We start from the raw sequence: 22,813 nt of genomic DNA, 5'->3' as shown, positions 1-22,813 counted from the left end.
ATCGTCGATCTGAAAAGGGAGGCAAGAGATGAATCTCTACGACCGATAACAGAGAACCTATGAAAACAGAATTTATGTTTACCTGATAAATTACTTTCTCCAACGGTGTGTCCGGTCCACGGCGTCATCCTTACTTGTGGGATATTCTCTTCCCCAACAGGAAATGGCAAAGAGCCCAGCAAAGCTGGTCACATGATCCCTCCTAGGCTCCGCCTACCCCAGTCATTCGACCGACGTTAAGGAGGAATATTAGCATAGGAGAAACCATATGGTACCGTGGTGACTGTAGTTAAAGAAAATAAATTATCAGACCTGATTAAAAAAACCAGGGCGGGCCGTGGACCGGACACACCGTTGGAGAAAGTAATTTATCAGGTAAACATAAATTCTGTTTTCTCCAACATAGGTGTGTCCGGTCCACGGCGTCATCCTTACTTGTGGGAACCAATACCAAAGCTTTAGGACACGGATGAAGGGAGGGAGCAAATCAGGTCACCTAAATGGAAGGCACCACGGCTTGTAAAACCTTTCTCCCAAAAATAGCCTCAGAAGAAGCAAAAGTATCAAACTTGTAAAATTTGGTAAAAGTGTGCAGTGAAGACCAAGTCGCTGCCCTACATATCTGATCAACAGAAGCCTCGTTCTTGAAGGCCCAAGTGGAAGCCACAGCCCTAGTGGAATGAGCTGTGATTCTTTCGGGAGGCTGCCGTCCGGCAGTCTCGTAAGCCAATCTGATGATGCTTTTAATCCAAAAAGAGAGAGAGGTAGAAGTTGCTTTTTGACCTCTCCTTTTACCGGAATAAACAACAAACAAGGAAGATGTTTGTCTAAAATCCTTTGTAGCATCCAAATAGAATTTTAGAGCGCGAACAACATCCAAATTGTGCAACAAACGTTCCTTCTTTGAAACTGGTTTCGGACACAGAGAAGGTACGATAATCTCCTGGTTAATGTTTTTGTTAGAAACAACTTTTGGAAGAAAACCAGGTTTAGTACGTAAAACCACCTTATCTGCATGGAACACCAGATAAGGAGGAGAACACTGCAGAGCAGATAATTCTGAAACTCTTCTGGCAGAAGAAATTGCAACTAAAAACAAAACTTTCCAAGATAATAACTTAATATCAACGGAATGCAAGGGTTCAAACGGAACCCCCTGAAGAACTGAAAGAACTAAATTGAGACTCCAAGGAGGAGTCAAAGGTTTGTAAACAGGCTTGATTCTAACCAGAGCCTGAACAAAGGCTTGAACATCTGGCACAGCAGCCAGTTTTTTGTGAAGTAACACCGACAAGGCAGAAATCTGTCCCTTCAGGGAACTTGCAGATAATCCCTTTTCCAATCCTTCTTGAAGGAAGGATAGAATCCTAGGAATCTTAACCTTGTCCCAAGGGAATCCTTTAGATTCACACCAACAGATATATTTTTTCCAAATTTTGTGGTAAATCTTTCTAGTTACAGGCTTTCTGGCCTGAACAAGAGTATCGATAACAGAATCTGAGAACCCTCGTTTCGATAAAATCAAGCGTTCAATCTCCAAGCAGTCAGCTGGAGTGAAACCAGATTCGGATGTTCGAACGGACCCTGAACAAGCAGGTCTCGTCTCAAAGGTAGCTTCCAAGGTGGAGCCGATGACATATTCACCAGATCTGCATACCAAGTCCTGCGTGGCCACGCAGGAGCTATCAAGATCACCGACGCCCTCTCCTGATTGATCCTGGCTACCAGCCTGGGGATGAGAGGAAACGGCGGGAACACATAAGCTAGTTTGAAGGTCCAAGGTGCTACTAGTGCATCCACTAGAGCCGCCTTGGGATCCCTGGATCTGGACCCGTAGCAAGGAACTTTGAAGTTCTGACGAGAGGCCATCAGATCCATGTCTGGAATGCCCCACAGCTGAGTGACTTGGGCAAAGATTTCCGGATGGAGTTCCCACTCCCCCGGATGCAATGTCTGACGACTCAGAAAATCCGCTTCCCAATTTTCCACTCCTGGGATGTGGATAGCAGACAGGTGGCAGGAGTGAGACTCCGCCCATAGAATGATTTTGGTCACTTCTTCCATCGCTAGGGAACTCCTTGTTCCCCCCTGATGGTTGATGTACGCAACAGTTGTCATGTTGTCTGATTGAAACCGTATGAACTTGGCCCTCGCTAGCTGAGGCCAAGCCTTGAGAGCATTGAATATCGCTCTCAGTTCCAGAATATTTATCGGTAGAAGAGATTCTTCCCGAGACCAAAGACCCTGAGCTTTCAGGGCTCCCCAGACCGCGCCCCAGCCCATCAGACTGGCGTCGGTCGTGACAATGACCCACTCTGGTCTGCGGAATGTCATCCCTTGTGACAGGTTGTCCAGGGACAGCCACCAACGGAGTGAGTCTCTGGTCCTCTGATTTACTTGTATCTTCGGAGACAAGTCTGTATAGTCCCCATTCCACTGACTGAGCATGCACAGTTGTAATGGTCTTAGATGAATGCGCGCAAAAGGAACTATGTCCATTGCCGCTACCATCAACCCGATCACTTCCATGCACTGAGCTATGGAAGGAAGAGGAACGGAATGAAGTATCCGACAAGAGTCTAGAAGTTTTGTTTTTCTGGCCTCTGTCAGAAAAATCCTCATTTCTAAGGAGTCTATTATTGTTCCCAAGAAGGGAACCCTTGTTGACGGGGATAGAGAACTCTTTTCCACGTTCACTTTCCATCCGTGAGATCTGAGAAAGGCCAGGACAATGTCCGTGTGAGCCTTTGCTTGAGGAAGGGACGACGCTTGAATCAGAATGTCGTCCAAGTAAGGTACTACAGCAATGCCCCTTGGTCTTAGCACAGCTAGAAGGGACCCTAGTACTTTTGTGAAAATCCTTGGAGCAGTGGCTAATCCGAAAGGAAGCGCCACGAACTGGTAATGTTTGTCCAGGAATGCGAACCTTAGGAACCGATGATGTTCCTTGTGGATAGGAATATGTAGATACGCATCCTTTAAATCCACCGTGGTCATGAATTGACCTTCCTGGATGGAAGGAAGAATAGTTCGAATGGTTTCCATCTTGAACGATGGAACCTTGAGAAACTTGTTTAAGATCTTGAGATCTAAGATTGGTCTGAACGTTCCCTCTTTTTTGGGAACTATGAACAGATTGGAGTAGAACCCCATCCCTTGTTCTCTTAATGGAACAGGATGAATCACTCCCATTTTTAACAGGTCTTCTACACAATGTAAGAATGCCTGTCTTTTTATGTGGTCTGAAGACAACTGAGACCTGTGGAACCTCCCCCTTGGGGGAAGTCCCTTGAATTCCAGAAGATAACCTTGGGAGACTATTTCTAGCGCCCAAGGATCCAGAACATCTCTTGCCCAAGCCTGAGCGAAGAGAGAGAGTCTGCCCCCCACCAGATCCGGTCCCGGATCGGGGGCCAACATTTCATGCTGTCTTGGTAGCAGTGGCAGGTTTCTTGGCCTGCTTTCCCTTGTTCCAGCCTTGCATTGGTCTCCAAGCTGGCTTGGCTTGAGAAGTATTACCCTCTTGCTTAGAGGACGTAGCACCTTGGGCTGGTCCGTTTCTACGAAAGGGACGAAAATTAGGTTTATTTTTTGCCTTGAAAGGCCGATCCTGAGGAAGGGCGTGGCCCTTACCCCCAGTGATATCAGAGATAATCTCTTTCAAGTCAGGGCCAAACAGCGTTTTCCCCTTGAAAGGAATGTTAAGTAGCTTGTTCTTGGAAGACGCATCAGCCGACCAAGATTTCAACCAAAGCGCTCTGCGCGCCACAATAGCAAACCCAGAATTCTTAGCCGCTAACCTAGCCAATTGCAAAGTGGCGTCTAGGGTGAAAGAAATAGCCAATTTGAGAGCATTGATTCTGTCCATAATCTCCTCAAAAGGAGGAGACTCACTATCGACCGCCTTTATCAGATCATCGAACCAGAAACATGCGGCTGTAGCGACAGGGACAATGCATGAAATTGGTTGTAGAAGGTAACCTTGCTGAACAAACATCTTTTTAAGCAAACCTTCTAATTTTTTATCCATAGGATCTTTGAAAGCACAACTATCCTCTATGGGTATAGTGGTGCGTTTGTTTAAAGTGGAAACCTCTCCCTCGACCTTGGGGACTGTCTGCCATAAGTCCTTTCTGGGGTCGACCATAGGAAACAATTTTTTAAATATGGGGGGAGGGACGAAAGGAATACCGGGCCTTTCCCATTCCTTGTTAACAATGTCCGCCACCCGCTTGGGTATAGGAAAAGCTTCTGGGAGCCCCGGCACCTCTAGGAACTTGTCCATTTTACATAGTTTCTCTGGGATGACCAACTTGTCACAATCATCCAAAGTGGATAATACCTCCTTAAGCAGAATGCGGAGATGTTCCAACTTAAATTTAAATGCAATCACATCAGGTTCAGCCTGTTGAGAAATGTTCCCTGAATCAGTAATTTCTCCCTCAGACAAAACCTCCCTGGCCCCATCAGACTGGGTTAGGGGCCCTTCGGAAATATTATTATCAGCGTCGTCATGCTCTTCAGTATCTAAAACAGAGCAGCCGCGCTTACGCTGATAAGTGTTCATTTTGGCTAAAATGTTTTTGACAGAATTATCCATTACAGCCGTTAATTGTTGCATAGTAAGGAGTATTGGCGCGCTAGATGTACTAGGGGCCTCCTGAGTGGGCAAGACTCGTGTAGACGAAGGAGGGAATGATGCAGTACCATGCTTACTCCCCTCACTTGAGGAATCATTTTGGGCATCATTGTCATTATCACATAAATCACATTTATTTAAATGAATAGGAATTCTGGCTTCCCCACATTCAGAACACAGTCTATCTGGAAGTTCAGACATGTTAAACAGGCATAAACTTGATAACAAGTACAAAAAACGTTTTAAAATAAAACCGTTACTGTCACTTTAAATTTTAAACTGAACACACTTTATTACTGCAATTGCGAAAAAACATGAAGGAATTGTTCAAAATTCACCAAATTTTCACCACAGTGTCTTAAAGCCTTAAAAGTATTGCACACCAAATTTGGAAGCTTTAACCCTTAAAATAACGGAACCGGAGCCGTTTTGAACTTTAACCCCTTTACAGTCCCTGGTATCTGCTTTGCTGAGACCCAACCAAGCCCAAAGGGGAATACGATACCAAATGACGCCTTCAGAAAGTCTTTTCTAAGTATCAGAGCTCCTCTCACATGCGACTGCATGCCATGCCTCTCAAAAACAAGTGCGCAACACCGGCGCGAAAATGAGGCTCTGCTTATGCTTTGGGAAAGCCCCTAAAGAATAAGGTGTCTAATACAGTGCCTGCCGATATTATTATATCAAAATACCCAGATAAAATGATTCCTCAAGGCTAAATATGTGTTAATAATGAATCGATTTAGCCCAGAAAAAGTCTACAGTCTTAATAAGTAATTGTGAAGCCCTTATTTACTTGCTGAATAAACATGGCTTACCGGATCCCATAGGGAAAATGACAGCTTCCAGCATTACATCGTCTTGTTAGAATGTGTCATACCTCAAGCAGCAAGAGACTGCACACTGTTCCCCCAACTGAAGTTAATTGCTCTCAACAGTCCTGTGTGGAACAGCCATGGATTTTAGTGACGGTTGCTAAAATCATTTTCCTCATACAAACAGAAATCTTCATCTCTTTTCTGTTTCTGAGTAAATAGTACATACCAGCACTATTTCAAAATAACAAACTCTTGATTGAATAATAAAAACTACAGTTAAACACTAAAAAACTCTAAGCCATCTCCGTGGAGATGTTGCCTGTACAACGGCAAAGAGAATGACTGGGGTAGGCGGAGCCTAGGAGGGATCATGTGACCAGCTTTGCTGGGCTCTTTGCCATTTCCTGTTGGGGAAGAGAATATCCCACAAGTAAGGATGACGCCGTGGACCGGACACACCTATGTTGGAGAAATAGACCACGTAGAAGGAGATCATTGAATTCAAATAGGCAATACTCTCTTCACATCCCTCTGACATTCACTGCACACAGAGGAAAACCGGGCTCCAGCCTGCTGTGAAGCGCATATCAACGAAGAATCTAGCACAAACTTACTTCACCTAACCTCCCTTGGAGGCAAAGTTTGTAAAACTGATTTGTGGGTGTGGTGAGGGGTGTATTTATAGGCATTTTAAGGTTTGGGAAACTTTGCCCCTCCTGGTAGGAATGTATATCCCATACGTCACTAGCTCATGGACTCTTGTTAATTACATGAAAGAAAACCACGTTTTGATAAAATCAAGCGTTCAATTTCCAAGCAGTCAGTTTCAGAGAAGTTAGATTTTGATGTTTGAATGGACCCTGTATCAGAAGGTCCTGTTTTAGAGGTAGAGACCAAGGCGGACAGGATGACATGTCCACTAGATCTGCATACCAAGTCCTGCGTGGCCATGCAGGCGCTATTAGAATCACTGATGCTCTCTCCTGTTTGATTTTGGCAATCAATCGAGGAAGCAGCGGGAAGGGTGGAAACACATAAGCCATCCCGAAGTTCCAAGGTGCTGTCAAAGCATCTATCAGAACCGCTCCCGGATCCCTGGATCTGGACCCGTAGTGAGGAAGTTTGGCGTTCTGGCGAGACGCCATGAGATCTATCTCTGGTTTGCCCCAACGTCGAAGTATTTGGGCAAAGACCTCCGGATGAAGTTCCCACTCTCCCGGATGAAAAGTCTGGCGACTCAAGAAATCCGCCTCCCAGTTCTCCACTCCCGGGATGTGGATTGCTGACAGGTGGCAAGAGTGAGACTCTGCCCAGCGAATTATCTTTGATACTTCCATCATTGCTAGGGAGCTTCTTGTCCCTCCCTGATGGTTGATGTAAGCTACAGTCGTGATATTGTCCGACTGAAACCTGATGAACCCCCGAGTTGTTAATTGGGGCCAAGCCAGAAGGGCATTGAGAACTGCTCTCAATTCCAGAATGTTTATTGGAAGGAGACTCTCCTCCTGATTCCATAATCCCTGAGCCTTCAGAGAATTCCAGACAGCGCCCCAACCTAGTAGGCTGGCGTCTGTTGTTACAATTGTCCAGTCTGGCCTGCTGAATGGCATCCCCCTGGACAGGTGTGGCCGATAAAGCCACCATAGAAGAGAATTTCTGGTCTCTTGATTCAGATTCAGAGTAGGGGACAAATCTGAGTAATCCCCATTCCACTGACTTAGCATGCACAATTGCAGCGGTCTGAGGTGTAGGCGTGCAAAAGGTACTATGTCCATTGCCGCTACCATTAAGCCGATCACCTCCATGCATTGAGCTACTGACGGGTGTTGAATGGAATGAAGGACACGGCATGCATCTTGAAGCTTTGTTAACCTGTCTTCTGTCAGGTAAATCTTCATTTCTACAGAATCTATAAGAGTCCCCAAGAATGGAACCCTTGTGAGAGGAAAAAGAGAACTCTTCTTTTCGTTCACTTTCCATCCATGCGACCTTAGAAATGCCAGAACTAACTCTGTATGAGACTTGGCAGTTTGAAAGCTTGAAGCTTGTATTAGAATGTCGTCTAGGTACGGAGCTACCGAAATCCCTCGCGGTCTTAGTACCGCCAGAAGGGCACCCAGAACCTTTGTGAAGATTCTTGGGGCCGTAGCCAATCCGAATGGAAGAGCTACAAACTGGTAGTGCCTGTCTAGGAAGGCAAACCGTAGGTACCGGTGATGATCTTTGTGAATCGGTATGTGAAGGTAAGCATCTTTTAAATCCACTGTGGTCATGTACTGACCCTTTTGGATCATGGGTAAGATTGTCCGAATAGTTTCCATTTTGAACGATGGAACTCTTAGGAATTTGTTTAGAATCTTTAAATCTAAGATTGGCCTGAAAGTTCCCTCTTTTTTGGGAACCACAAACAGGTTTGAGTAGAACCCTTGTCCTTGTTCCGACCGCGGAACCGGATGGATCACTCCCATTAATAACAGATCTTGTACACAGCGTAGAAACGCTTCTTTCTTTATCTGGTTTGTTGACAACCTTGACAGATGAAATCTCCCTCTTGGGGGAGATAATTTGAAGTCTAGAAGGTATCCCTGAGATATGATCTCTAGCGCCCAGGGATCCTGAACATCTCTTGCCCAGGCCTGGGCGAAGAGAGAAAGTCTGCCCCCCACTAGATCCGGTCCCGGATCGGGGGCTCTCGGTTCATGCTGTCTTTGGGGCAGCAGCAGGTTTCCTGGCCTGTTTGCCCTTGTTCCAGGACTGGTTAGGCTTCCAGCCTTGCCTGTAACGAGCAACAGCTCCTTCCTGTTTTGGTGCAGTGGAGGTTGATGCTGCTCCTGTTTTGAAATTCCGAAAGGGACGAAAATTAGACTGTCTAGCCTTAGCTTTGGCTTTGTCTTGAGGTAGGGCGTGGCCCTTACCTCCTGTAATGTCAGCGATAATTTCTTTCAAACCGGGCCCAAATAAAGACTGCCCCTTGAAAGGTATATTAAGTAATTTGGACTTAGAAGTAACATCAGCTGACCAGGATTTTAGCCACAGCGCCCTACGTGCCTGTATGGCGAATCCTGAGTTCTTAGCCGTAAGTTTGGTTAAATGTACTACGGCCTCCGAAATGAATGAATTAGCTAGTTTAAGGACTCTAAGCCTGTCCATAATGTCGTCTAGCGTAGATGAACTAAGGTTCTCTTCCAGAGACTCAATCCAAAATGCTGCCGCAGCCGTAATCGGCGCGATACATGCAAGGGGTTGCAATATAAAACCTTGTTGAACAAACATTTTCTTAAGGTAACCCTCTAATTTTTTATCCATTGGATCTGAAAAAGCACAGCTATCCTCCACCGGGATAGTGGTACGCTTAGCTAAAGTAGAAACTGCTCCCTCCACCTTAGGGACCGTTTGCCATAAGTCCCGAGTGGTGGCGTCTATTGGAAACATCTTTCTAAATATTGGAGGGGGTGAGAACGGCACACCGGGTCTATCCCACTCCTTAGTAACAATTTCAGTTAATCTCTTAGGTATAGGAAAAACGTCAGTACTCGCCGGGTACCGCAAAGTATTTATCCAACCTACACAGTTTCTCTGGTATTGCAACGGTGTTACAATCATTGAGAGCTGCTAAGACCTCCCCTAGTAATACACGGAGGTTCTCCAATTTAAATTTAAAATTTGAAATATCTGAATCCAATCTATTTGGATCAGAACCGTCACCCACAGAATGAAGCTCTCCGTCCTCATGCTCTGCAAGCTGTGACGCAGTATCAGACATGGCCCTAGTATTGTCAGCGCACTCTGTTCTCACCCCAGAGTGATCACGCTTGCCTCTTAGTTCTGGTAATTTAGACAAAACTTCAGTCATAACAGTAGCCATATCATGTAATGTTATCTGTAATGGCCGCCCAGATGTACTAGGCGCCATAATATCACGCACCTCCCGGGCGGGAGATGCAGGTACTGTCGCGTGAGGCGAGTTAGTCGGCATAACTCTCCCCTCGCAGTTTGGTGAAATTTGTTCACATTGTACAGATTGACTTTTATTTAAAGTAGCATCAATACAGTTAGTACATAAATTTCTATTGGGCTCCACCTTGGCATTGGAACAAATGACACAGATATCTTCCTCTGAGTCAGACATGTTTAACACACTAGCAATAACTTGCAACCTGGTTATAATCTTTTTTAGCAAAAACGTACTGTGCCTCAAGGAGGTACTAAACGATTAAATGACAGTTGAGATAATGAACTGCAAAACAGTTATAGCATCAAACTTTAAAACAACACAACTTTTAGCAAAGGTTTGTTCCCATTAGTAAAATAACAATAATTAAATTTGACATAAAATTACAGAGCAACGTTTTTATTCACAGTCAATATAAAATTCTCACAGCTCTGCTGAGAGAATATACCTCCCTCCAAAGAAGTTTGAAGACCCCTGAGATCTGTCAGAGATGAACCGGATCATGCAGGAAATATAAGAGTAGCTGACTGGAAATTTTTGATGCGTAGCAAAGAGCGCCAAAAACGGCCCCTCCCTCTCATACACAGCAGTGAAGAGAAACGAAACTGTCACAATTAAAAGCAAACAACTGCCAAGTGGAAAATAATGCCCAAATATTTATTCACTCAGTACCTCAGCAATGTAAACGATTCTACATTCCAGCAAAAACGTTTAACATGATAAATACTTATTAAAAGGATTAGTGACCTTTAACAGAGTAGTTCCGGTGAAATACCATCCCCAGAATACTGAAGTGTATACATACATGTCATTATAACGGTATGGCAGGATTTTCTCATCAATTCCATTCAGAAAATAAAAACTGCTACATACCTCAATGCAGATTCATCTGCCCGCTGTCCCCTGATCTGAAGCTTTTACCTCCCTCAGATGGCCGAGAACAGCAATATGATCTTAACTACTCCGGTTAAAATCATAGTAAAAAAACTCTGGTAGATTCTTCTTCAAACTCTGCCAGAGGAGTAATAACACGCTCCGGTGCTATTGTAAAATAACAAACTTTTGATTGAAGTCATAAAAACTAAGTATAATCACCATAGTCCTCTCACACATCCTATCTAGTCGTTGGGTGCAAGAGAATGACTGGGACTGACGTAGAGGGGAGGAGCTATATGCAGCTCTGCTGGGTGAATCCTCTTGCATTTCCTGTTGGGGAGGAGTTATATCCCAGAAGTAATGATGACCCGTGGACTGATCACACATAACAGAAGAAATATCTTTATTTCCACATGCTGGAATAAAAAAGTGACGTTTCGGGTAGAGAACCCTTAATCATACATATTAAAATGTAAGCAATAAAGGATTCTGACCGGTTCTTAAACCGGATTAAAATAAAAGTTACTGAGCCACCACTTATATCTCCCTAAACATCACACAGTGCCTGCACCCTACCTTAATGATTCCTGAGCCTCAGGAATGCTAAAGTCCTGTGTTAAATGTAGCCTACTTTCAGTGCCAGAGCTCTTCTCCAGAAGAAACCAAAATGGCACTTACCTGAATCCTTCACTGTCCGGCAAGAAGACAACTCACCCGGTATGAGAGGAAGCCACTCCTCACAGAGACCTGTGGAAATAAAGGACAGAGTAAACCTACTCTGGCTTTCTATATCAGGGCAGTAATTTGTCAGGAAAGCGCAGTGAGGCCCACCTCAGAAGTTCCTAACTGCTTGAAAGTCACAACTGCCCTACTAAAGAGACTAACGTGGAGTACAGCTAGACCCTCTTAAGCTAGGAAAGATCAGAGCAAACCTGCTCTGGTTTTCAAAATAATACAATCTTGATTGAAGAGAAATGTTTAGACGCCAAAACTTAACCTCCTCATTGCACTGAAGGCAAAGAGAATGACTGGGGATTGTGGGAAGGGGAGTGATATTTAACAGCTTTGCTGTGGTGTTCTTTGTCTCCTTCTACTAGCCAGGAGTAATATTCTCAACAGTAAATGATGATCCCATGGACTCACCATATCTTAGGAAAGAAAACTAGATATGCCAAAAGAACTTTCACGTGATCATTAAAACATCTAAGGAGAATGCTTGCAGATTGCTGATTGTAACAATTCCAGGCTAACACTTTTCCCTTTAGCTCTCCCTAAACTTCACTATGATTGGTTTTCTGTAACGTTACACCAAGAAAGAAAATAAACAGACCCTTTGTTGCGGGTCAAGAATAATGTCATAAAAAATCTGCCTTAAATATACAGTACATAGTAGAAATAAATAATCATATGCATTGATTCGTATTTGGCATTCATTTTATGAATACCAAATATGGCTGCAAGCAGAAGCATTTGGCTCTTTACAGCACCAGATTTTAGTATAAAAGGGCAACACATAAGTATCTGTGCAAATACAGATTATATTTGTGTGTTGCACTTTTACACTAATAAATCCGGATTAAACAAGAGCCAAATGCCCCTTCCTGAAGCCATATTCAGAGTTTGTAAAATGAATGCCAAACAGGAATTAATGCACTTGCATAGAAAATACCTAGGAAGTTGACAGCATAATTCTAGGTGCACAAAACCTATATTATCTATATTATAGAATACATACTTCATTGAGAGGCCATCAACCTTCTGCTTAAGAAGATTCCAGGCTGCAAATAACCCAAAGGGAGGCCTGACCATTCTAGCAACAAGGGAACATTCTGAGAGGTCAATCTCATTTCATGACCCATTTCTCTCTCTTTCTATGTAAAGTCCCAAAGGCGTCAAATTTCTTCAGAGGTTCAAGAGGTAAACTACATATCCACAAGTGCAGTGTATATAAAAAGGGTGAGAAAAAGGTCAGTTTAGAATTTAAGTATATATCATCTGCAAACTGTCACATCATAGGTCATTGATAAAAGCTTATGTTGTTCCTTCATGACATTTCTTACAAAACAATCTAATGGATTTTAAATCTTGCAAATAAAGATGCCACTATTAAAAATAAAAATAATAAAATATATATATATTTTTTTTTTAAGGCAAATGTTTGTTTTCTTATTCTAATTATTTCAGCATAATTTGCACAAAACTTTAATCTTACTTTTTTGCATCACCGTCCACAATATCCTTAAAGCTAGCACACAATTCCGAATCATCAGTCTGTGCTTGTTCCTCCACTGAGAGTTTATTTCCATTGTATTTTTCTTCAGACAGCCGCTGAGGAGGTGGACAACAATCTCTATTAGGAGATTGCTCTTCCCTGGAAATGTCTCTCCACTGGTTCTAGAAATAAAAAGATTTACATGTAAATAAAACTAAAACAAAAAGTAATAAGAACAATGAAAATAAAAGTCAAAATAAGATAAACTTAATTTAAAAACACTTAAAAAAAAAAAATTCTTGTTACAATCTAAAGTTTAGGTAATTATTTTCTAATTCTAAATCATCATATGATATACCATATATTAAAATTGTAGCCGATCAATAACCTAATCAATGCTATAATTCAGCTGCACAGTATAGAGAGACAACTTTACAAATAAAAGAAAGGAAGGGGATATATAAATCTCAGAAGATATATGCCTACTACATAACATCGCACACAGAAGACAAAACCGGAAAGCCTTTTTCTTTACCTATTATTATCTCTCATAACAGCGCTGCTGTGGATAGCTCATAGAGGAATATGGCAGAAGACATTAACATAATAAAAACCCTCTTCATTTTGAGAAGCATATGACAGAAAGATTTCACCAGCTAATAACTACTATACAATCACCAGAGGGGAGAGAGGCTAGCATCACTATTTCTAGACCTCAGGAAGAGAAATCAGATGAGTGGTCTCAGCACAATCCCTCAGTTAGCTGAGGAGAGTAACGCCGACGGTTCCCTGCTGACTACATCTGACCTCGAAAACACCACCAGCTTGTCGCTTGCCCGGGCTCCGGAGGTTGCGGCCGGCCCGCTGGGGTGCGGGGCAAATTGCATTGGGTGCCATACAGGTGATATCAAAGGGTTTATTGTTGTGTTGGTAGCACCTGAATCTCCTACACATCATAATCTGCCAGAAATAACAATAACACAAAACATCGCTCTATACCTCAAAGTTACTGCCGCTCAGCTCAAATGAATTTGCCTTCAATATGGGAACTGCCTTATACTTAACTATACGCACGCAAAAAAAAATTCATATGGGTGTAGGTACTGTTACAACAGAGCAGCCTCGACAAGTGTAGGGTAGGTTAATGGGAAATCCCCTATCTAATCTAATGAGGTCGGCATACTGCTTACCCCTCCCCACCAGTATAGACTGGAGAGCTAGCTTTCAAGTTTGCTACCTCACAGACAAAGTAACGGAAGCCTAAGACATTGGAGACCTGTACTCTTAAGCTCGCTGTTCTTTATTATCAATTTATGTTAACTTGCGACAGGACATACAGTCTCTTTTAGAGGTTGTAGTACGGGGTCACCTCCTGGGATTTAATGTTTGATGCTTATACACCCAGCGTGTTCATTAAGGAGTTTGGCTTGTTAATTAACCTCTCACTTACAGGATATTAGTAGTGTCTAGTTATTGATCCATTACTTCTGTGTGCGGTAGCATATGATATATGTTATGCTTATATAATGGTATATCTTAAGCCACTCATGTTTTTTTTTGTTTTGCTAACTGTATACCGATGATGTTTGGGTACTATTGACTATGCAAGTATCCTGTACTGTTGCCTAAGATGATTGCCAACTCACTCAACTAAATTTCAGTTAGGCAATTATGGTTACCTTTTCACTTGCCCATAGCGAACCGTTTATTAAATCATTGCAATATTATTGGCACTTGGAAAAGGGTAGCTAATACCTGCTGCGAGGGCCTATCTCTCCCCGTGTCACAATCGAGTGTTACCCCTATTTTTACAATTACATACCTTAGCTCTCAAAAGGGATAATATGTTTAACTTGATGGAGAGATGAGAGTATTTATTGAGCGTGTCAAGGTTGTTAAGCCTTCAATTTAGCCTCTTAATGGGCTCAAATTGATATAGGAGTTTAGTGTAGCTCAGAGTCTCCTCATGTGTTACACAAACATTTTCTCTTTACCTATGGGGTATTACTAAATTGACATGGGAAAAGATAAGCCTATTTTAGCCGCTTAGAGGAATAATTCATGATACCATATTGATGTGCTCTCTGCGGCCGGGATAGTACATTATAATCATAACACCACTTTCCTCTTACACATAAAACCTAGTAGAATGTTACTAGTGCATATGTCATATTTTTTCTACTATGAGAATTTCCATGTCGGATTGGTATATCATTCTAAGGGAGAGCAAGAATAAGAGTAGTAAAAGTCCTTGTTCCAAATTGTGTGGCACACTTTATAGGTACACACATTAATATAATCTTAACCTTTTCTAAAGCTATAATATAATATTCAATGTGCTGGCTTGCTTTTTATGTTACTGTTTATAAACAAAAATCAGCTATGCTCAAGTTTATTATATCATTTATTATGTCAAAGCTCAGCTTTAGCAACCTTTTTTTTAGATAATGCTTATATATTCTTAAATGTTTAAGATGCTTATATTAGTTGAGAATTGTATTCTAAATTACCATAGGTCCAAGAGAGACCATTTATATTACTCTATTCCCTCTAGATACCATTTTAGATTTTATATAAGTCCAAGAGTGACTAATCACAATAGGAGAGGGATTTAAAAACATAACTAGGTTTCAGTTTAGCCTGTTACGTATAATTATAGCAATATCACTTTGGGTTTTCTTTAAAAAAAAAAAATTCTAACTGCATGTGACTAACATACTTGTGTATTATTTTGAAATGTCATAATATAAAAGAGAATGTTTTTGAATATCTCTGTAACATGTCCATTTAAAAATGTTTTGCTAATAACCTTAATAAAAACCTATTAAAAAGAAAAAAAAAAGAAAGGAAGGGAATGCCACCCCTAAAAGGATTTAAACCTGTTAGGACAGAAAAAAAATCTGTATGAATACTACTTAACAATAAAAATCAAAGTTGCAATGCACAAACCACACAATTGATCTGCAATTAATAAATCTAATAAAATAATTAAAGGAACAGTCTAGTCCAAAATAAACTTTCATGATTCAGATAGGGCATGCAATTTTAAACAACTTCCCAATTTACTTTTATCACCAATTTTGCTTTGTTCTCTTGGTATTCTTAGTTGAAAGCTAAACCTAGGGGGCTCATATGCTAATTTCTTAGACATTGAATGAATGCATTTTGACAGTTTTTCACCACTAGAGGGCGTTAGTTCATGTGTGTCATATAGATAACATTGAGCTCACGCACGTGAAGTTATCTTGGAGTAAGCACTGATTGGCTTAAATGCAAGTTTGTCAAAAGAACTGAAATAAGGGGGCAGTTTGCAGAGGCTTAGATACAAAGTAAGCACAGAGGTAAAAACAAATTATGCTTACCATATAAATTTATTTCCTTCTGTACAGGGAGAGTCCACAGCTGCATTAATTACTTGTGGGAAAAACAGAACCTGGCCACCAGGAGGAGGCAAAGACAACCCAGCCAAAGGCTTTAATACCTCTCCCCCACTTCCCTCATCCCCCATTCATTCTGCCGAGTGGACAAGGAACAGTAGGAGAAATATCAGGGTGTAAAAGGTGCCAGAAGAAAAACAAATTAAATTTAGGGCCACACATCGGAGAACACGGGCAAGAGCTGTGAACTCTCCCTGTACAGATGGAAAGGAAATTATCTGGTAAGCATAATTTATGTTTTCTTTCTTAATACAGGGAGAGTCTACAGCTGCATTCATTTCTTGTGGGAAATTATACCCAAGCTACTGAGGACAGTGAATGCTAACGGGACGGAAAGAAGAGGCGGTCCAAATCTGAGGGCACCACACCCTGCAACAAACCCATTCTCCCGAAGGCTGCTTCAACAGAAGTAAAAAAGAAAAAGAGGGGGGCGGAGCGTGCGGGCGTCTGAGATGGCTGCACCACACTAGAGCTCCAGCATTGGCCGAGACGGAGCCTTCTATCAGGCCACTATAGCACTGTTCTAGCACTATAAAAACAGTACATAGCAGCTTGGGAACGGACACTGAACAGCCCGTAGTAACTATTTAGCCTCCCAAGCCTTCAACTGACCCTTTGATGTTTCGCGGCGTAGGCAGCACTTGAAGCCTGCCTAGAGTGATTGCGCTGGGGAATGTGAGACCGGAACGCTCCCAGACTGCAGTGCTAGAGCGCACCCTTACCTGCTACAACTGGGGCTCAGCTACAGGGTGCAACCCAATCAGGCACCAACACTTTACAGCTCACTTCAGAGCCCCACATCTCTGATGGCCGCCATCTTGGGGGTGAGATTATAAGCAGTCTAGTAGAATGCTTTAAAATCAGCCAGCAAGCGATCATGATAATAAATAAGGAGCCATACTATGTAATCATCCTTAATCCACAAGGCATGTTATAACATAATTTAACTGGGAGTGCACACTATATACTAGATACAGGGTGTTCAGCACAATCGAATCTAGTTTCTAGAGGTTGTTAGCTCAACGAGCATTGTTCAAAGTAGCATCGACACTTAGGTGTCTATTGTAGCACCTCAGCAAACCCTGTCTAAAACTGCACATTCCCACGACAGACAAGAGCCACGTGGTCAGCTATATATATCGCACTGACATGAACTCAGTTGTCCTAATATTTTAGTAATAGACTTGCCTTTGATCATATAAATACTTGTCTCTAGCCTTCACAAAAGAGAGCACAGCTGGGCCTGCACTGCATGTGCCATCTCACTGTATGCCCTGACGCATCTTTCTCACTGAGTAATAACAAAAGGGCCTCCTCTGCGACAAAGGTTCATTTAGTGAATTGAGATACTGAGGACCCCTAATTTATAACACTTGAGCACTCTGACTCCAGAATGGCACAGAAAGGAATACAAAAGTGGATAAGAACTTAAAACCCAACAGTGCTCCCAACACAGTAAGCACCTTCTTTAAAAGTACAGACAAGAGGAAAAAGATAGATACCCCCCAGGCATGCAGCGAGGAAGAATCTTTGTCTGACAACCCTGATACCCCTCTAGATCCTCCATCACCCGGTCGATCTCAGCAAGCCACAGATGGCCCGGTGACACTCAAAGCTATGGAAGCCCTTATAAATCAGGTCAAATCATGCATCAAATCGGAGTGCGCTGATCTGAAAAGAGACAAACTAATTAGGCTTTCGTGTAGAGACTTTGGAAGATGACAGAGAAGAGCTGGTCAAAGAAATGACTAACATGTCTCACTATCGAAAAGCAGCAACTGTAGATTACTGAATTAGAGAACAAAATGGATGATATCAAGAATCGGACAAGAAGAAACAACCTTAGAATTCATGGGGTGCCAGAAACAATAAAAGGAGAAGATATCCCTGACCAACTGCAAAAAATTTCAGTCTCTGGCTATCGCTAATCAACGAGTAATTGAAAATGTCCCTCTTGAAAGGGCTCATCGTGCCTTGCGACCCAAACCTACTGACAACCAACCTCCCAGAGACATCATTGTATGCTTCCAAAGCTATAGAGACAGGGAGAAAATATTTCAGCTCGCAAGAGCGCACCCTACTTTCACATTCTTCGGAGCTAAAATACAAATATACCAAGACCTTTCAGTAAGAACACTTCAAATGAGAATGGAGTTTGCGTTCTTCACTGCCCACCTGCGATCCTTAAAGATCCCTTACAGATGGGGCTTCCCCGTCTCACTGCTGATTGTCAAGAATGGGAAACGTCACAAATGCACTAATCCAGCCACTGTAACCGATTTCTGCAATAAACTAGATATCGCCCTCCCGGAGTCTACACATAATCCCTCACCGAAAGAAACATCAGTGCCTCCTAAACCACAGAGAAGAGTATGGTCTGAGGTTATCAAAAAACAGAACAAGAAGAAACAGTGTGTTGAGCCGCCAAATATAATGGACGCTACCTGATCCATAGTATTGCTGATGTGACTTATGGAGCTTGTAAGTATCAAACTTCTGGTCATGTTTACCGAGAAGATGTAACATTTTCTCAGGCACTGACTTTACATCGTTAGAGACTGCTGACCCCTCCTTAAAATATAGCTCTTTTATTGCATAATGTTTTGGGAGGAATAATAGCATTTTCTGTTTATTGTTATTTTGCTCAAATCCTACCTGCCACTTGGGGAGGAGCCTTGTTGTAAAAAGCAAAAATTAAAATTGCGTTAGTGCAGCAACAAAACCCCCTCTAAGGAGGGATATTTGTGGTTGGCCTTGCAGCTGAATGAAGATATCATTGGACATTATTAACGCAGTATTACGGCAGCCCAGAATTGTTTGTTATGTTTATTGTAGTTTAGACCTGTTTAGCCTAACTTTGGTAATTAGTTATGAAAACTGTTGCATAAATTATATGCCTTTACACTAGACATGTTTAAGTAAAATGTTAATGTTTATATTGACTGTTAGAGTGAGTTCCATCGAGCTGATCTTTCCCCTACTGTTCTTCCCTTTTTTATTAATTTCTTGCCAGGCAGAAACCTTGTCAGGCACTTTCCCTACTCTCCTGTTCTCAGCTCTTACCCTTTTTAATTCCCCTTTTTTTTCCCCTTCTCCTCTTAACTGGCTTTCTTTGTTTTTGTTGTTATCTACTCTGTTTTAAGAGTGCTAAAGTTACGTACAGAATAATTTCCTTTTTACCCATTTACAATAGATGTAACCCACACCAACCTAACCAGTCACACCTCTACTGTAACCACACTTCAACTAAACATTAATGGACCCTTCCACACCAGTTAGTCATTTCAAAGTAGCCACACAAAATGTCAAGGGCTTCCTAGCCCCACAGAAGCGTCCCATAGCTTTTCATGATTTCCACAAGAAGCAAGTAATAGTAATAGCAAGCGTAGTAATGATCCAAGAAACGCATTTTAAGAAGAATAACGAACCCACCTTGTCCCAATTCTATTATGACCAACATTTTTTAAGTTTTGGCCCAACTAGGCATAATGGGGTATGTATCTCCCTTAGAAAGGGAACATCCTTTAAACTCCTACAAAAGTTTCAAGATCAAGAAGGCAGAATATTGATCTTAGTAGGACTCTACTATTGTAGACCAATAACTTTTGTGTATAAGCTGCACAGCTTCCAAAAACTAAAGTAAAACCTGTACATTCCAACATCTGCCTGAGCCTCATCTCGCACATTTCGCAGCATAATCATAATAAAATAAAATTATGTGATTAATCCCCCCCTGTTCAATAGTCCCCCTCTGGAGAAATTAACCCTTGATTCCATACAGATAAAAGGAGTCACACTGTGACCCTGTCTTCTTGCGTTATCATATGTGTATAAAAAATGAAACGATCTTACCGGAATCTATGCTGTGGAACAGAAACACAGCCTCTCAAGTTTGACAGTCTTGTAGCATCGCTCCTGACATGGACTTGAGTGATGGAAGCAGTGATGTAAAACAGAACAGCCAGAACAAGTGCGAAGCCCAAGTAGCCCGGAAACTGGAACCCTCAGGCCAGTCCTAGGATCATAAGGTCCAGTAACATCCCATGGAGGGATCCCGAAAGAGAAAACGCTGAGTAAAACCCTTGACAACTGGAAGATCAGGACAAGAAGCCCGAGCCCCACAAATGTTTGGATTAAACAATCTTCCAGGCACATAAATTCCCTGTCTGATATAAAAAAACAGACTTCCCAGGGAAAAATCCAGAATAAACCTGATAACAAGAGCAAGAAGCCCTTGCAAGTCCCTACCCAAAGGGAAGAGACCACCCCTTGCAGGAGCCTAACACTCCAAAGAGCCAGGGCCATAAAAGGACACTAGAGCTAACAAGCGTCCAAGTATCATTAACATGATTGTGCTTGAAAAGAGCGGCTAATCCCAATAAGGGAAACAAGGCGCTTCTCATTTGATTAACCTCAAAAGGAGGAAAGGCTGAGTAGACCTCACCACCGGAGATCGAACTAGCAACCCTCGGTTTGCTACAGTACAGAGTAGCCACAGAGCATTAGAATGCCGAGCTAGCTGTCCAGCTAGCCCCGAGCTCCAGACACAAGGGGAACAGAGAGTACAAGTCACCCGAACAGAGTAACATCAACCCTCCACATCACCTCAGATACAAAGTCAGAGGACAGTTAAACATGGGTTTGGATGCCACCGGGATGGCAATACCTGAACCATATGGAAATGGAAAACCACTAGGACCTCTTCTATCCCAAGAAGGAGATGCAGAGCATTCCCAACACTGGGGAAGGACCCCTAACCGGAGCCCAAAAAGACCTCACTGTCTAAAGTCCCAAAAAAGGAACAACCAACTCCTGAAGGGAATCCAAGTTCCCCGAAAGCGACACATCCACAAGGATAAACTTACAATCTAAGAGGACTCAAAGAAGAAGAGAACCACTAAAGGAACAAGTCCAAAAAGGACAATTTCCTAAAGCAACACCGCCCCGACCGGCAGAAAAGAGGCACTAAATCCTCTAATTTTCCCACAACGTGGGAAGCAATACTCTAGGTTCCAAGGGTATCGTAAGCAACAAAGTGACGCAGCAAAATTCACTGTTCCAGTCACCAGAGAAACGGCTATTTAGGACTGAAACAATCCAGAGAGTCGCACGGACCCGTACGTCCTCTTGAGAATGCTTAGTTGAAACTTGTAAAACAAATAATAAGAAACATAAATAATGTAAGAGCACTCGGCACCCCACCTGACCAGCAGGGTATATTAGGTGCCACGTGAATAAGCCGCAAGACAGAAGATCTGAATCCAAGCAGGACCAGCCTGCAACCAGGGTCATAACTTCCAAGCTGGATAAATCTGCCCTCAGAGAGGGAGGAATAATAAACATGGGACTAACTTGTCCTGAACAACTTCTGTAGAAGCAAGCAACGAGTATCGACCCCAGAGAAGTTACCGCAGGAAACATAGTATTAAAAGTGAAAATAAAATTCATTTTAACCGAATAAAATAAAATGACAGGCAACTCGAGGGTTAACGCCCAAGAAGAACAGAAAGATCCGCAGGACCAGCCCAACGGGAACCCTGTTATTCCAAAAAAACTGGGAATGATCTCGAGAACAAGACTTAAAGGAAATTACTTCATCCCCCCATGTCTAACGACGTGAGTCATTCGAAGGAGGAGACTGATGAGTCCTGTAACCAAGAAGGGTAGGGTCCCCAAACAGCTCAAAAACGTGTCTGAGTAGAACACGAAGGCGAGCCAGCCTGGAACAAAAGGCACAACACCCTCCAGTGGCTGAGAGACATGGGGGAACGAAAACAATCAGTTGGATCTTGTAGACGCGAAAGCGCCAAAATTATGTAAAAGCGAAAAACGTGCCACATCCTCCGGGGGGAACAATCCACCCTCCGAGGAGGAAAAAACATAACCTGGGATACCCGCATGTGTAGTAGTAGGGAGCGGTAGGGAACTCGCCTCCCGGAGGACAGAGCCCCCCGAGGCAGATGCCTCAGCAGTCTCTTGAATCCCCAAACCTGAGGAACAATGCGCTCTAGAACGGCCTAAAGAACATAACTGACTGACCTGAGTCAATGGGGCCAATTTGCATTCTTCACAGGACAAAGAATCTGAATCAGAAAGTTGACCAAACTCAACATCAGTATCCTCCATAACTGGATGAAAGATACCCAAAAATGGACTAGATATAAAAACAGAATTTATGTTTACCTGATAAATTTCTTTCTCCAACGGTGTGTCCGGTCCACGGCGTCATCCTTACTTGTGGGATATTCTCTTCCCCAACAGGAAATGGCAAAGAGCCCAGCAAAGCTGGTCACATGATCCCTCCTAGGCTCCGCCTACCCCAGTCATTCGACCGACGTTAAGGAGGAATATTTGCATAGGAGAAACCATATGGTACCGTGGTGACTGTAGTTAAAGAAAATAAAATATCAGACCTGATTAAAAAACCAGGGCGGGCCGTGGTCCCGACACACCGTTGGAGAAAGAAATTTATAAGGTAAACATAAATTCTGTTTTCTCCAACATAGGTGTGTCCGGTCCACGGCGTCATCCTTACTTGTGGGAACCAATACCAAAGCTTTAGGACACGGATGAAGGGAGGGAGCAAATCAGGTCACCTAAATGGAAGGCACCACGGCTTGCAAAACCTTTCTCCCAAAAATAGCCTCAGAAGAAGCAAAAGTATCAAACTTGTAAAATTTGGTAAAAGTGTGCAGTGAAGACCAAGTCGCTGCCCTACATATCTGATCAACAGAAGCCTCGTTCTTGAAGGCCCATGTGGAAGCCACAGCCCTAGTGGAATGAGCTGTGATTCTTTCGGGAGGCTGCCGTCCGGCAGTCTCGTAAGCCAATCTGATGATGCTTTTAATCCAAAAAGAGAGAGAGGTAGAAGTTGCTTTT

The 22,813-nt window shown here is 42.7% G+C and overlaps 1 protein-coding gene across 1 annotated transcript in view; it reads right to left on the bottom strand.

The window, feature by feature from the left end:
• Positions 1–22,813, bottom strand: part of PTPN2 (protein tyrosine phosphatase non-receptor type 2) — a 426,691-nt gene that overhangs the window by 100,006 nt on the left and 303,872 nt on the right. The window contains exon 8 of the mRNA XM_053714893.1: positions 12,498–12,679. Within this exon, the coding sequence (XP_053570868.1) occupies positions 12,498–12,679 (182 nt within the window). The remainder of the gene's footprint in view (positions 1–12,497; positions 12,680–22,813) is intronic.

The sequence above is a fragment of the Bombina bombina genome, chromosome 5, assembly GCF_027579735.1.
Source record: "Bombina bombina isolate aBomBom1 chromosome 5, aBomBom1.pri, whole genome shotgun sequence".
Lineage (NCBI taxonomy): Eukaryota > Metazoa > Chordata > Amphibia > Anura > Bombinatoridae > Bombina > Bombina bombina.
This window is presented reverse-complemented; position numbering and strand designations above follow the sequence as displayed.